Source organism: Scyliorhinus torazame, chromosome 3, assembly GCF_047496885.1.
Source record: "Scyliorhinus torazame isolate Kashiwa2021f chromosome 3, sScyTor2.1, whole genome shotgun sequence".
Lineage (NCBI taxonomy): Eukaryota > Metazoa > Chordata > Chondrichthyes > Carcharhiniformes > Scyliorhinidae > Scyliorhinus > Scyliorhinus torazame.
The window spans coordinates 207,738,813-207,756,418 of NC_092709.1; the positions used below are offsets into that span (position 1 = coordinate 207,738,813).

Below are 17,606 nucleotides of genomic sequence, written 5' to 3' on the forward strand. Positions count from 1 at the left end.
TCTGCCATCTTCCCAGCTCCTCAGAACCCAGGTTCGATTCCCAGCTTGGGTCACTGTCTGTGCGGAGTCTGCACGTTCACCCAGTGTCTGCGTGGGTTTCCTCCGGGTGCTCCGGTTTCCTCCCACAAGTCCCGAAAGACGTGCTGTTAGGTGAATTGGATATTTTGAATTCTCCCTCAGTGTACCTGAACAGGCCCCGGAGTGTGGCAACTAGGGGCTTTTCACAGTAACTTCATTGGAGTGTTAATGTAAGCTTACTTGTAACAATAAAGATTTAAAAAAATAATAATAATCTGATTATTGTGATGCTAACGGAGGAAAGAGTATTGGCCAGGACACTAGGATAACTCCTCTGCTGTTCTTCAAAATCTTGCCAAGGGATCTTTTGCAACCACCCAGTAGGCAGATAGGGCCTTGGTTTAAATCTCCACGGTAGTACAGTGGTTAGCACTGTTGCTTCATAGCTCCAGGGTTCCAGGTTCAATTCCAGCTTGTCACTGTTTGTGTGGAGTCTGCACGTTCTTCTCCCTGTGTCTGCGCGGGTTTCCTCCGGGTGCTCCGGTTTCCTCCCACAAGTCCTGAAAGACATGCTGCTATGTAATTTGACCATTCTGAATTCCACTTCAGTATAACCAAACAGGTGCCGGTATGTGACGACTAGGGGCTTTTCATAGTAACTTCATTGCAGTGTAAATGTAAGTCTACTTCTGATAATAATAAAGATCATTATTAAAACCTCTCCTGAGCCCTAACTGCACTGAGACTTCATCCTGAGCTGCAACCACACAGAGCTAGCTAATAGCAATACATTTGCCGCCAGGAGCCTGCTAACAGACAGTAACATTTTGGTATGACCTTTGCCGCTGCTACAGAACACTCACTCCCCCAGAAAACACACAGATAAATTGAAACCCTCAACATGTCTTAAGCTCTGCATATCTCCATGTTGATATAGTCTAGCAGGGCTCAGTAAATGCCTGAAATGAATGGTAGCTCTAACTCCCAAAACAAAACAACTCTCTGGGATGCGTTTGTTTAAAATGTAGACACGTCGTCTCCAATTCTCCAGCTAAGTAAGTCCACATACTGATTTATAATCTTACCTTTCTAGGTTAACCCTTAGGTCAACATGGCCCCAACCTAAGTGTAATAATCTTTGAGATGCTTTAGTTACATTAATCCCATTTTCTGCAGTTAAACTTTAATCTTCCCAGAACTACAAATTGTCTCTAAAATATTACTATGAATCATGAACTAATTATTTTTAACAACACTGAAGTAATCTGACACCATTCGGAACAAAGCAGATCGCTTGATTAGTAACCAAGGCACTACCTTTAGCATTCACTCCCTCCACAGCCGGCACACAGCGGCTGCATTGTGTACCACTCACAAGACACTGCAGCAACAGGTTCCTTTGAAATCATTTCCCAAACCTGTGACCTCTAGTAGAGCAAGGGTACACCACCACCTGCAGGTCCACCTCCAAGTCACACATGGCAAATTCCACATGGTCTGTGACCCAGGGCCGGGATAGAAGTCAGGTCCTCAGCACCGTGAATGCCATCGTGCTGATCTAGAACAAATTTTTAAAAATTCTGAACAGATGCCATTTCTTTTGCGACATCCCTAATGTCATTAAACAGACTTCTCTTGTGGTCCATTAGTTTTAATTTAAAAATTCTATACCTTGCTCCCAACCCAGTTCCACCTCGATGCTCAATGTAAAAACAGACAAACCCACTTGGATTTCATGACTTCTTCATATTCCTACAGAGTCTAATTAGTACACCCAGAATTTCAGTAACTATTATTAGTTACCTGTATCACATTTGTTACAAGTGGACTTAATCGCAGAATTACCTGCTGGACACTTTCAAGATTCAGACGTTTCCCATGGCGTTTAATTTGGTTGTCTTGGCGGCCTTTGTAATACATGTGCCCATCTTTAATTATCACCCAGTCCCCAGTGTTTCTCATTGTGCCTGGACACACAGTTACTTCATCATCAAGGGAGCATACACGCTCTTTACCACCTGTCAATGAATAAAGTAAAATGATAATTTCTATGCACTGTTTTTGAAATGGATATCAAGTGAATGGTGAGACGAATATGCTCTACCCGTGTTTACTGCTTTTGGTCTGGCCAAAATTGTGGGTCTGAATTGGGATCCTGTAGTCTTCAGGGGTGTACCAGAGACTAGAGGCATTGAAACACCCCTATCTTTTGTGAGAAAGAAGAAAGACTCATATCTCTTGTACCACTAATAAAAACAGCATCAATTCTAAGAGCTTTGAGATATCCTGTTGGTCTTATATTCAAGGACAGAGACCGCCATCTGCTGACATGGTTTAGTTTTCGTGTTTGCAGAGAAAACCCTTCATATTTACACTGCAGGAAGACAGGTTTGTACAATGTGCATTGTGTTATGGGTCCGGGTTTACAGAACCCCAAAGTGTTTCATGGAGTTCAACCGACCCACAACTTTTAATAGATTGTGGTGTGGGAAGCACACGGCGTACTCTCCAGGTGTGATACAGCAGAAATGGACAAGTGGTTTTTAAAACAAAACAATGTCTATTCTATGAACTCAAGTTAACCCTTTTAAAACAAACATTGAATATCTTAACACCCATTACTTCAAAGATAACCCCAAAAGACTACAACACTAAATAATCCTTCAAACTGTTCATTTAAACATTCAAAAGACTTCAAACCTTCAAAAATAGGAGCACATTAGGTTACATTGAATATATTTATAGTCTTTGGATTGCAGAAATCAACAGACCAGCTCTGTGTTTCTTCCTGCAGCTCACAGCAAAACACAGAGACACTCCTAGCTCTGACATCACTTCAGTAATATGATCAGCTCCATTTCTTAAAGGTACATTTCTTAAACATCCATTTCTTAACGGTACTCTCACATGACACCTCCCCCCCAAGAAGGAAAAAATAAACCATCATCTTCAAGATGGTTTCATTTTTCACCTTTGCACCATCAATTAAGAAATGCACACAGTAAAAACACTTTACTGGTTCAAAAAAAACACACGCAAACAGGTATAATAATAGTCCTTTTTTTCCCATTCTTCTTCCTCCAACCGAAATCCTTCCGTTCATCACATTCGTGACAAAGCATCGGCTATCACGTTTTCCCGTCCTGCCACATGTACTATTTTTTAATGAAATGGCTGTAACAATAAACTCCAGTGAAACAGCCTCGCATTGTTATTCCGGAATCGCTCCAAAAACGTCAACGGATTATGATCAGTAGATCACTGGGGCTGGTTTAGCACAGGGCTAAATCGCTGGCTTTGAAAGCAGACCAAAGCAGGCCAGCAGCACGGTTCAATTCCTGTACCAGCCTCCCCGAACAGGTTCCGGAATGTGGCGACTAGGGGCTTTTCACAGTAACTTAATTTGAAGCCTACTTGTGACAATAAGCGATTTTCATTTCATTTCATATAATAGTGTCAGACGGATTGCTGATCACAAAAATGTGAAAATGTTGCAAAGCCAGCGCCAAACTCAAAGTCTCCTTCTCAATCGTCGAATACCTTTTCTGGTGAGAATTCAATTACTTTGAAAAATAACCAGCAGGCCGTTCTAGCCCTTCGTCGTCATCTTGTAGATGCACCGCACCTATGCCCACATCACTCGCATCAACAGCCACTTTGAATGGTTTGATATAATTTGGGATGATTAACACAGGAGCAGTGGTTAACACGGCCTTCAGGCCGTCAAATGCCTGTTGACACTCCGCTGTCCACTGGAATTTGCTACGTTTCTTGAGCAAGTCCGTCAGTGGAGCGACCACACTGTTAAAATTTGGTACAAATTTCCGGTAAAATCCACTCATACCAAGAAATTACATTATTTCTCGTCGTGTCGAGGGTATCAGAAACGCCCCAATAACTTTTGTTTTCACATCCCATGGGACCAATCGACCCTGTCCGATTATATGGCCAAGGAAAGTGACTTGGGCTTTTCCAAATTCACTTTTGGCTAGGTTTATCACCAAATCCACCTCCTGAAGTCGATCGAATAACTCCATAAGATGTTTTACATGTTCTTTCCATGTCTGGCTGAAAGCTAACAAATCGTCGATATATACCGCACAATTGGGTAATCCTGAAACAAATGTATTAGTTAACCGTTGAAATGTGGCTGGGGCGTTTTTCATGCCAAATGGCATAACTTTGAATTGGTATATACCATCTGAAGTCACAAAAGCTGAAATCTCCTTCGCCCTTTCAAAGCACCTTTTAAGCAGATTCACATGACACACTCGGTGAGTCTTCCTTCTATTTGGTGTTTTTACCACATAATTCACCTCACTTAATTTCCTTCCAATCTGATAAGGTCCACAAAACCTAGCTTTTAAAGGCTCACCTTCCACTGGTAACAACACTAAAACTTTATCCCCACTGGCAAAACTACGAACTTTGGATTTCTTATCCGCTACCCATTTCATCACATTTTGTGCAACTTTCAAATGTTGTCTAGCCAATTCACCTGCTCTATTTAATCGTTCCCTAAAATTTGACACGTAATCCAATAATGTAATTTCCGATTTCTCACTCACCAACTTTTCCTTAATCAATTTAAGTGGTCCTCTTATCTCATAACCAAAAATTAGAACAAAGAACAAAGAAAATTACAGCACAGGAACAGGCCCTTCGGCCCTCCCAGCCTGCGCCGATTAGTTCAAAAGGACTAAATTTGGTAGACTCATTCGGTGCATCCCTAATTGCAAACAATACGAATGGGATTCCTTTATCCCAATCCTCTGGATAATTTTGACAATAAGCCCTCAACATTGTCTTTAATGTCTGATGCCACCTTTCTAACACTCCCTGCGATTCTGGATGGTACGCAATTGATTTAAATTGTTTTATTCCTAAACTTCCATAACTTCTTTGAATAACTTTGAGGTGAAATTTGATCCTTGATCCGATTGAATTTCTGCGGGTAGTCCATATCTAGTAAAGAATTTAAGTAACTCCTCCACAATCTTTTTAGCTGTAATATTACGTACTGGAATGGCCTCTGGAAACCTAGTAGACACATCCATTATAGGCAAAAGATATTGATTCCCACTTTTTGTTTTAGAAAGCGGTCCTACACAATTAATTAGGACCCTAATTGGATGTTTCCCTATCACTTGACATGTGTGACATGATTGACAAAATTTAGCTCCATCTTTATGTAGTCCAGGCCAATAAAAATGTTTCTGGATTTTAGCTTGAGTTTTCCTTATCCCCAAATGACCTCCCACTGGTACCTCATGTGCCACTCGCAACACCTCCTTTCTATACCCTACCGGCAATACTACTTTATGAACTTCTGCCCACTTTTCATTCGCCTGCACATGTACAGGTCTCCATTTTCTCATCAAGACATCACTTTTAAGGTAATAACACTCTGGTATACTCTCAGATTCCTCTTCCATATATGCTTTCTGATATATCCGTTTTATTTCTACATCTTTCTGTTGTAACTCCGCCAATTTTCCTGAACTAAAAATATCCGTCTCATCCTCCAGCTGTTCTTGTTCTTTTTCAACTATTTGATCAAATATCGTTTCAGATAATTGCACTTCAACTTCATCTTCACTCTTTGATTTCTCCTCTTGTCTTAACCTGTGACTTTGCGACCTTGTTACTACACAATGCGGAAAAATCCCAGGATATTCATCCTTCAACACTTCAGTTGTCTGATTTTCCACTGGCTTATCAACTACAGTAGGCATCATTCCCACCTGCGATCCAGCTATATCATTACCCAAGATAAACTGTATTCTTGGACAAGATAGTTTTTCTATTACTCCTATTCCCACTTCACCACTCTTCACTGGACTTTCCAACCTTACCTTATATAATGGAACGCTACTCCTCTCACCCTGAATTCCACATATTACCACCTTTTCTGGCAACATTCTTCCCAAACTACATAACTCCTCATCTCTTGCCATTACAGATTGACTAGCTCCCGTATCTTTTAAAATTGTGACTTCTTTACCTGTTCCTCCTGATACACATGAGTAAACTTTACCCACACAAGTAAATTCTTTAAAGACATCTGGCACCTTCTTATCAATTACTTCTTGAACAGGCTGTACAATGATTTGCATCTCCTTCGCTTCCCTTGGGCTTTCCTTTACCACTCTAACAAACCCCACTGTCTTATCCTGTTTTACCACATCAGCCTTCCCAGTGCTTTTCTTCAACCACCAACACTGTGACTTTACGAGGCCTAGTTTATTACAGTGAAAACATTTGAAACTTTTCATTTCTCTTCCACACTCCTGGATTTCTTTTTTAATCTGCGGTACACTCTCTTTATTATCTCCCATCAGATCACCTTTACCTTTACCACTTGAGTATTTCTCATGTCCCCAGTTTCTATCCCTCACCGGCTGAAAGTGATGTTGGAAACCAAGCCTTGATTTATGAACTAATTCATAATCATCTGCCATTTCTGCTGCTAATCTCGCAGTTTTAGCCCTCTGCTCTTCCACATGAGTTCTCACTACATCAGAAATTGAATGTTTAAACTCCTCCAAAAGTATAATTTCTCTGAGAGCTTCATACGTTTGGTCTATTTTCAAAGCCCTTATCCATCTATCAAAATTACTCTGTTTGAGCCTTACAAACTCATTGTATGTTTGACCAAATTCTTTTCTCAAATTTCTAAACCTTTGTCTGTAAGCTTCAGGCACTAGCTCATATGCACCTAAGATGGATTTTTTCATCTCCTCATACGTTCCAGATATCTCCTTCGGTAGTGATGCAAACACGTCACTAGCTCTACCTACCAGCTTTGTTTGAATCAGTAATACCCACATATCCTGTGGCCATTTCATTTGTTTAGCTACCTTCTCAAATGAAATGAAAAAGGCTTCTACCTCCTCCTCGTCAAACCTTGGCAATGTTTGGACATATTTAAATAGATCCCCACCACGTCTTCGACTATGACGCTCTGTCTCACTATCCTCATCAATCTCATCCAACTGTATGTTTCCCTTTGCGTTGGCCAATTTTAACTGATTTTCATGTTTCATAGCCATTTTCTGAAGTTCAAACTCTCTCTCTTTTTCCCTTTCCTCGCTATCTCTTTCTTTTGTTTCTTTCTTCTCTCTCCTTTTTCCTCTCTATCTCTATCTTTGTTTCTTTCTTATCTCTCCTGTTCTTTTTCTCTCATTGCATATTCAAGCTGTTTTAATTCTTTTTCATGTTCAAATTGCTTAATCTGCAACTGGAGCTTTGCCATTTCTAATGAGTCAGAATGTATCTCAGGCAAATTTAAATGCTCAGCTACTGCTGTAAGTACCTCATCTTTTTGCATATTGCCAGGCAATTTTAACTGCAATGCTTTTGCCAAATCTAACAGTCTGCTTTTAGTCTCTGTCCGTAAGGTATTGTGTGTTACCGTGTCCACCCCCAAAAACTCCTGAGCCTCTGAAAGAGCCATTGTCCACAACCCACTCCCCACTTAAACTAAAATACCACACCTGAAAAGCAACCACGATATGCTCACCACTCATTGTCTTTACGTTCGTTAAGCCAATCCAATCGATAAGGCTTTTATCCCGGACGAGCCCCCAATTGTTATGGGTCCTGGCTTACAGAACCCCAAAGTGTTTCATGGAGTTCAACCGACCCACAACTTTTAATAGATTGTGGTGTGGGAAGCACACGGCGTACTCTCCAGGTGTGATACAGCAGAAATGGACAAGTGGTTTTAAAACAAAACAATGTCTATTCTATGAACTCAAGTTAACCCTTTTAAAACAAACATTGAATATCTTAACACCCATTACTTCAAAGATAACCCCAAAAGACTACAACACTAAATAATCCTTCAAACTGTTCATTTAAACATCCAAAAGACTTCAAACCTTCAAAAATAGGAGCACATTAGGTTACAGTCAATATATTTATAGTCTTTGGATTGCAGAAATCAACAGACCAGCTCTGTGTTTCTTCCTGCAGCTCATGGCAAAACACACAGACACTCCCAGCTGCGTTCTCAAACTGAAACTCAAAAAATCGGAAGTGAGCTCAGCTCCCCCCACCCTCTGACATCACTTCAGTAATATGATCAGCTCCGTTTTTTAAAGGTACATTGCTTAAACATCCATTTCTTAAAGGTACTCTCACATGACAATTGGTCAGCTGGTGCAGAGTTGTGCACTTTTTGACAATCTAGATCCTTGTTCTGGAGTTGAAGCCTGACTTTTTAGAGCCTCCTTCATTTTGCCACCAAACACCTAAAGCTGCAGAATACTCATCTGTGTGAATGAATATGTTGTTCATGGTATACTTTATGGAAAATGTAATATAATTCATGCCACAACAGGTGGCACTTGCTGCATTTCAAGGTTTCAAGTTACTTCGTAGCCTCCTTGTTAATATGAAAATAGATGGTTACCTCTTCAGGACTATAGTTACAAATTCAGACAGAGACTTTTCTTTGAACGGAGTTTTACAAGTACATGTTTGAAATACAAGCAGCTACAAAATTGTGCTTTCTGCAGTTGGCTTAACATCACTAACCATTGCATATAGTAAGAAACATTTGGTTATTTAATTTCTCCTGCATTCAATTCTGTCACAGCCCTTCCCTTTTGTTCTTCCTCTCCCACCAATCTCCTTTCCACCTTCTCAAAGACTATTATATTTCTATCTTTCCTCAGCTCTGATGAAGTGTCTCGACCTGCAACCTCCTCACAGATGCTGTGTCACTTTGAGTATTTTCAACATTGTCTGTTATCATTGCATTTATTAGTTTGGTGGCTGTTACTTCAGAAATATTAACTATTGTTACCAAAGGTTAAACAGGGCAAAATTAACTTCCAATATTAATTCTAAAACAAAAGCAGTGAATTACTAATCTCAGTGGAAAATGTGGGATTTCTTATGGAAGAATACTAGCATTTGATAAACTTGAATGGGGACATTAACAGTCAATAACCTGAGATGGAAACATATGTGAAAATGTCTCCTGGAAGATTTTTAAATTACCAATATTTACTGAGTTATTACATTTTAAGGTGAATGAGAAGACTGGCAAAAGATAGACAGAGATAGAATCAAACAGAATGATTGCGAAGGCTAATGTCCTTTGCAGAATTTTATTTAAGAACTTTGATCTGCAGCAAGGCAAAGTCAGGGACAAACATGAATTATTTTGTTGCAGAACTACACAAGAAAAATATTTACCTATGAAAACTTGTCCTTCTCCTTCCTGAATTATTTGACCAGAGTTATCTACAACATTCAATATAGTTCCCCAAAGAGGAAAACCCAAAGGTACAAGTTCTTCATGTCTAAAATGCAAACAGAGGTAACAATTAATTCTCAAAACACAGTTAAGATGTTAACTTTTTATAAAATTCTCCAACATTACTGATCCTTGTGAAAAAAACCTAGATGCTGGGCTGTTTAGACCAAGGTATAACAGATGCCTGTAGTCACAATGGAGAGGTAACTACTAATGGTTTACAAAGATGATTAAATTCTGCACCCAAGTATTAAAATAGTTAGAATTACTTCCAACTTGGAGGATAATACAATTACAATCACATCTGTGTGTTCCCAATATAATTAAGAGGCCCAACTTCTGAGAGAAACCTTACTGCAGTGATGACCCCTGCAATTGGTAAAGGGTGGAATAGAAGGATTCAACTCAGCAGAAACTTTAGGGCTTGATGTTTTCCCTAAACAAACCTGTCCCTGCTTGTCGAGCAATGGTTTCAGCCCTACCTCAGGGCTTGTCTCCAGCTGAAATTGTCCTCCTTCCATAAATGTCATAAAAATCCTCAATAAAATATTCCGTTATCAAAATACTTGGATGTCCCAACAAGCAAAATTTAACATCATTTATATATCATGAACTCTCCCTTATTGTCAAATCAATATTATATACTGGCAGTCAGCAAATACTAGATGATTCATAATAGAATTAGACCAATTTCTGATTCAATAAAATGTTCGATATTACATTAAAGGATGTATCACATGTTAAGAATCCCACTGATGTTAAATGTGAAGGTATCACAAATCCCAGGAGGGCAACTTAGAACATTAGTTCCAAGTCGTGTATATTTTCAATTTGGTATACTGTGAGAAAATATATGTAAACCAGGGAGGAATCATCCAGTCGTTTTGTGACCAATTAATAAAGAATATTTTTTAACTTAAAAGAAAAATACACGACAAGAAGGACTATAATACACAACAGTATACTTAATTACACTGATGGCAGGGCAGCACGGTGGCGCAGTGGTTAGCACTGCTGCCTCACGGCGCCGAGGTCCCAGGTTCGATCCCGGCTCTGGGTCACGTCTGTGTGGAGTTTGCACATTCTTCCCGTGTTTGTGGGTGTTTCGCTCCCACAACCCAATGATATGCTGGGTAGGTGGACTGGCCACGCTAAATTTCCCTTAATAGGAAAAAATGAATTGGGTACTCTTAAATTTTTTTTTTAATTACACTGATGGCTATACACATACACAGTATTACATGAAGTCTTTGCTCTGAACTACCTACGTTCTGAACTCTGAGTCGTCCCTTGTTCCCAAACAACATCCAATATTATATAACTCTATAAGCCAAATCGAGCAGATAATTACCCCCTCAGGTCATTTGTCCACGCTTGGGGAAAACATATTCAGTTTAGGCGATGGCATAATCTTCTCAGTTCGACTTTTGGATTTAACTGCTGCCCTTTTAGCAATAACTTGTTTTTGGGGGAGACTTATATTTGCAGCTGAGTGTGGCTCTGATGGTAGTTGCACCTACTGTGTATCTTTCTCCAGTATTGTGCTGTGAATACATCATTCTCTCCCCTTTGATGTTACCCACCATGTGGGCCCGGCTTTTAGCATACAAGTGCCAACTCCCTCATCTCTCCACTTTGCAGTTACCTCTTCTATACCCAATTATTTCCACCTAGTCACATAGGTAAACATTTGCTTTTCTCATTTACATGCTAATTCGCATATCAAAACACCCCTTCAGACAGCTGCCCTGATCAAGTCTCCTTTTTATTTTATTTTAGTCCAATTTCATTTTTTGATCAATTTTAATGATGGAAAAAACGGATTGGTTAAATTAAGCTCATGACTCATTTCAACTCTGTCGGTAGCACACTCGCCTCTAATTCAGACAGTCATGGGTTCAAGTCGAAGTACTGTTATAGGATATGAACACATCATCTGAGACTTCAATGCAGTACCGAGTGAATGCTGTATTACTGGAGCTGCTCTCTTTTTGAAGAGATGTTACATCAAGGTCCCATCTGTTTGCTCAAGTGGACATAAAAGATCACACTACAATTTGAGAAAGCAAAAAAAGGGCACCCAATAACCTGACCAATGATTAACTCTCAAATAACACAAATAGAGCTAATCATTAGGTTAATCAGCTCATTACTGTTTTGTGGGTGCCAGGTATAAAAAAAGTGACTACACTTTGAAATAAATTAATTCACTGTGACATGCTCTTGGGGATTCCGAGCTTTCTTTTCATATAAGGTATTAAACAGACTCACAACTGAGTGGCACTGCACAGGGTTTCTTCAGGAATGTTGTAGTACGTAGCCCAACTTGATACTTCTGTAATCCCGTAAAGATTGAAAATTTGGGTTTTGTTTCCTTCTCCCCGCCAGCTTTTGAGTACACACAGTGAAGGAAATGCTTCTCCACCTAGTGCTAACACACGTAGTGAAGTATTGGCTGAAAGCACTACTGACGTCATGACCTCTGTTCCAAACCGCTTGATCAATGTTGGGGTGACCTGAAGGGGAAGAAATTAGCGATCATATATTTAAAGACTGACAACAAAAAGATCTATACCTGTATTTTATCACTGCCTCTTTACCACTATTTTTCTCTGATTCCCAATTTTCTCCCCTCTTTTCCTGCAAGGTAGCAGTGGTTAGCACTGTTGCTTCACAGCGCCAGGGTCCCAGGTTCGACTCCCAGCTTGGGTCACTGTCTATGCGGAGTCTGCATGTTCTTCCCGTGTCTGCGTGGGTTTCTTCCGGTTTCCTCCCACAAATCCCGAAAGATGTGTTTGTTAGGTGAATTGGACATTCTGAATTCCAGTGTATCTAATAAAGATTATTATTAAAGTGCAGACTCCTGTTTAGCTCCAGTTCCAATACTTATAGCAACACTCTCACATCCAAGTGATAGTTCCCCAAGTGTGATCTGAGACAGTATCAATGTGCTATTTCAACTCAGCCCTAAATCTGCTCTCCCTTATTTTGAGGGTATGCCCTCTCATTCTAGTTCACCCGCCAGTGGAAACAACCTCCCTGCTTCTATTCTATCTATTCCCTTCATAAGTTTATATGTTTCTATAACATCCCCCATATTCTTCTAAATCCAAATTGAGTATTGTCCCAGTCTATTCAGTCTCTCCTCATAAACCAGTCCTCTCAACTCTGGAATCAACCTAGTTAATCTGCTCTGCACACCCTCCAGTGCCAGTGCATCCTTTCTCAAGTAACGAGACCAAAAGTGTACACAATACTCCAGGTGTGGCCTCACCAGCACCCTATACAGCTGCAACATAACCTCCCTGTTTTTAAACTCCATTCTTTTATCAAGGAAGGACAAAATTCCATTTGCCTTCTTAATAACCTTCTGCACCTGCAAACCAACTTGGAGTGGAGGGCTACACAGACCTCGCGAGGGCAAAGTTTACATACCCCGGAGAGGAGACAGTGGCAGTGAGTACATGGGAGTGAGGGAAAGAATGTGGGTAGGAGTGTGTATGAGTTTGCCTTGCGTGCAATCTTGGGTTTCTTACACTCACTGCCACACACCAACGTACTCTCTCACCTACATACACTGATCTGCTCATACGTGGGTCATTTTTTTAGTAATTCCCCATTTTTAAACTTAAAAATATATTGCTATGTCATTGCTGTACTTTTCCTCAACAATTGTTTCTTTCCTTCAAACCTTGACTTTTGTTTGAAATTCAGCTTATTGTTGCGCCAAACCTTATCTTTCCAAATTTGCTCATTGGCTCCTTGAATGAGAAAAATATGCAAATGTGGGCCCCTGGGCGAAATGTTGGACAAGCTTGATTTCCATAAATGTCTTTTGAATAAAAACTTTTGGCAATTACAGTAAATAAATTATTTGACTAGATTCTACTTGGTATAACCGTTATTAAAATGGCTCCCACATGCAAGAGAACTCCTGAACTGGTGAGACTCCATTTGGTACAGAAAATCAGGACCTTTCTCCCAAGATACAAAAAGTTTATCAACAATTACAAATTGTCAGTTGTAACATAGAAACATAGCAATAATGTGGAATAGGCCATTCGGCCGTTCGAGTCTGCATCACCATTCAATATGATCATGCAAATTCAGTATCCCACTCCTGCTTTTTCTCCATACCCTTGATCCCTTTAGCTGCAAGGGTGACGTCCAGCTCCTTCTTGAATGTATCCAACGAACTGGTCCCAACAGTTTTCTGTGGTAGAGAATTCCACTGGTTCACAACTCTCCGAGAGAAGAGGTTCTTCCTCATCTCAGTCCTGAATGGATTACCCCTTATTCTTAGGCTGTGACCCCTAGTTCTGGACTCCCCAACATCGGGAACATTCTTCCGGCATCTAGCCTGTCCAGTCGCATCAAGATTTGATATGTTTCTATGAGATCCCCTCTCATTCTTCTAAACTCCAGTGAGTACAAGCCCAGTCGATCCAGTCCTTCTTCATGTCAGTCCTGCCATCCCGGGTATAAGTCTGGTGAACATTTGCTGGACACCTTCAACAGCAAGAAGGTCCTTCCTCAAACTAGGAGACCGAAACTGCACACAATACTCAAGGTGTGGCCTCACCAAGGCCCTGTATAACTGCAGCAAGACATCCCTACTCCTATATTTAAATCCTCTTGCTATAAAAGCCAACATGCCATTAGCTTTCCTCACCGCCTGCTGTACCTGCATGCCAACCTTCAGCGACTGGTCCACTCAGGTTTTGTTGTACTTCCCCTTTTCCTAAACTGCCACTATTCAGATAATAATCTGCTTTCCTGTTTTTGCCACTAAAGTGGATAACCTCACATGTACCCACATTATATTGCATTTGTCAAGTATTTTCCTACTCATCAGCTTTCCAAGTCGCCCTGCAGCCTATTTGCATCCTCCTCACAGCACACACTGCCATCCAGCTTAGTGTCATCTGCAAATTTGGAGATATTGCTTGCAATACCTTTGTCCAAATCATGAATATATATTGTGAACAGCTGGGGTCCCAGCACTGAACCCTGCAGTACCCCACTAGTCACTGCCTGCCACTCCGAAAAAGGACCTGTTTATTCCCACTCTCTGCTTCCTGTCTGCCAACCTTTTCTCTATCCACGTCAATACATTACCAATACCATGAGCATTACATTTGGTCATTAATCTCTTGTGTGGGACCTTGTTAAAAGCCTTTGAAAGTCCAGATATACAACATCTGCTGGTTCACCCTTGTCCACCCTAATGGTCACATTTACAGGATCATAGTTCTGATGTGCAGCGCTGGCAAAATCATGTTTGTGAGGCAAATAATCATGATTGGTACAAATAGCCAATTATTAGTTAATCTGACAATGAAATATTCAGCTGCTGAAATGAAAAAAGTCCTGATGATGAAAGGGCCTTGGTAGGGTTATCTTTCAAAGGGTCAGTGCAGACCCGATAGGCCGAATGGCCTCCTTTTGCATTGTAGAGATTCTATGATTTGGTGTGGGCATCACAGCGAAGCCAAATTCAGTCCACACCCCAATACCAATGGAAAATATTACTTAACATGGATTAAAAGATAAATTAATTTACAAAAAGGGATTAGGCAGGGGAATATAAACTAAATTAATAATGTGTGCAGGACACAATACAAGAGAAGAATCCAGGGATACTGCTGGATGGACCACTGAAACCATCAGATTGTTGTGTAAAAATAGTAATGAACGCAAACAATATTCTTGGGATGTATAGTATAGGATAGGTCACAGCTTCCAGGTAGTGATTCTGAGATTATACAGAGCAATAGTGGATAAGGGTGCAGGGAAGGCACTTGACCTTCTAGGAGAGGCTATAAAAGCTGGGAACGTCTACACATCACAAGACAAGTTTCAACGCATAGCTTTCTGAATTGTGCAAAATATCAAGATGTAAAGACAATGTGAAATGTAATCAAACTCTGAAACAGGTCCAAATTATTTTACTTCAAATTTACTGAATATGTAGAACCAGGTTACTCAGAGACAGTGAAAGTTGATAAAGGTGATATTTTTGAGGGAATTGGATAGATATTTAGTAAGAGAATAATTGATAGGTTATTTTCCAGATGTTTTTCTGACCACATAATACCACAAGACCACATTGCCTTGCATGGCTTTTAGGGTGACAATCCAAGCAACAAATCTTGATTGACAGTTTTCCCTCTCCTCAGCTCAGAAGCATGAAAGCTCTCAGGTCCACACATAGCATTCGCTCACATTCACCAAAATCATCGTAATCTCCAGAGGCCGGATTTTCACAGCCATGTTTTTGAGTCGGGAAATCCTTCGACTCGCCTTGATAAAAAGGCCCACTGAATTGCATGATCTTTGTTCCTGGGGGACACATCTGGAATAGTTGGGTCCACTGATCCCAGAAGAGAAGTCAATGCGGAATCACGGGTCCTAATGACTAGGAGGGTGGAACATGGAACATGTCTCATATGCACGATAAAACGTCCTCTCCTGGAAACAGTTTCTGCACAGGTGGAGTGTTGCAGGTTCATGGAAGTGGATGTCTTTCACAAATGAGTAAGAACTATAATTGTTGGCAAACTGGTTACTCACATTGGGAGAGATGGCTCATCATGGGCTTTCCAAAAGGAAATATAGAAATCAATGCTGCCTTCTGATCTTGTGGATTGAAGGAGCACACAGTAGTAACTTAATGCTGGCTCAACCACAGAGATGGCATCACCTTGACACATATTGGTTTGTGCTTAACTAGAGAATCGGGTTCCTGCATGCGAATGGACATGGTGTGTGTTGCAACAAACTAAGCTTGAAGGACACATACTTTCTATATTTTCCTGCCAGAATGTCGCAGAAGGCATGGGATGGATAACGCCCTGCATCCGTGACTAGGATCTGCAGATTCGAGTCAAAGATATGCAGAGAAGAAGAGATATCACATATCCAAGAGAAAGGAGGAATACTTCCATTGGAACCAAGCGAGCATGGTAGAAGATTGCCGCCACCGTGAGCGCTTCAGGTGTCTGAATCTTGTGTCGTAAGCAGTTCTACAACCTGCAGCACTCTGGAAAGGCAGGTTGTTTGGCAGAAGTACAAAGATGTTCCTGTGATGGACAACAGGTGAATATTGTACCGATTGGGGGCAGACTTGGTATTTACCTCTCCTATAACAGGGTCACGAGTATGGACTATATAAAACAGAGAGAGAGAGTGAGAGTTCCCTCTTCTTTCAAGGTTGAATCACTTCTGCCCAGTTCTCTCAGAAGCATCACACAAGAACCATTCACTGACTGTTGTCAGCCAGAACATTGTCCTTGAGATTCGCTCCACCCAAACGATGTTTTCTCCTCTCCAAATTCAACTCCTGAAACACACTGTCCTGACTAGCAGGCTGCTCTACCGTGAGTCCATTGCTTAAAGGCACATTCCGAACATTGATCCATGGTCCAAAAATATTAAAATAATTGCAAACAAAAGGAAATCAAAAGAAGGACTTTCGTGTCCCCCTTAAGCTGCTGCTCTTGTCCTACTAAGTGAAAGAGGTTGCGGGTTTGGAAGGTTCTGTCAAAGAAGCCTTGGCGGGTTGGTGCAGTGCATCTTGTAGATTACACACTGCTGCCACTGTGCGTTAATGGCAGAGGAAGTGAATGTTTAAGGTGGAAGATGGGGTGCCAATCAAGTTGCCTACTTTGTCCTGGATGGTTTTATGCTTCATACATGCTGCTGGGGCTGCACTCATCCTGGCAAGTGGAGAGTAATCCATCAAAGTCTTGACTTGTGCCTTATAAATTGTGGACAGGCTTTGGGAAATTAGGCAAGTATTTCACTGCAGAATTCCTGGTCTCTGACTTGCTCTTATAGCCACAGCATTTATAAGGCTGGATGTTGACAGGAGGGATTTCAGCGTGGTAATGCCATTGAATGTTAAGGGATAGAACATAGAACATTACAGCGCAGTACAAGCCCTTCGGCCCTCGATGTTGCGCCGACCTGCGAAACCACTCTAAAGCTCATCTACACTAATCCCAAATCGTCCATATGTCTATCCAATGACCATTTGAATGCCCTTAGTGTTGGCGAGTCCACGACTGTTGCAGGCAGGGCACTCAACGCCCTTACTACTCTCTGAGTAAAGAACCTACCTCTGTCTAATATCTATCTCCCCTCAATTTAAAGCTATGTTACCTCGTGCTAGACATCACCATGTGAGAAAAAAGGCTCTCACTGTCCACCCAATCCAATCCTCTGATCATCTTGTATGCCTCAATTAAGTCACCTCTTAACCTTCTTCTCTCTAACGAAAACTGCCTCAAGTCCCTCAGCCTTTCCTCTCAGCCCAGCG

At 40.9% G+C, this 17,606-nt stretch overlaps 1 protein-coding gene across 1 annotated transcript in view; it reads right to left on the reverse strand.

Moving 5' to 3' along the window:
* Nucleotides 1-17,606, reverse strand: part of aasdh (aminoadipate-semialdehyde dehydrogenase) — a 55,622-nt gene that overhangs the window by 17,838 nt on the left and 20,178 nt on the right. Inside the window, exons 5-7 of the mRNA XM_072496817.1 lie at nucleotides 11,558-11,802; nucleotides 9,226-9,332; nucleotides 1,864-2,036 (exon numbers count right to left, since the gene is read on the reverse strand). Coding sequence (XP_072352918.1) covers nucleotides 1,864-2,036; nucleotides 9,226-9,332; nucleotides 11,558-11,802 — 525 coding nt within the window. The remainder of the gene's footprint in view (nucleotides 1-1,863; nucleotides 2,037-9,225; nucleotides 9,333-11,557; nucleotides 11,803-17,606) is intronic.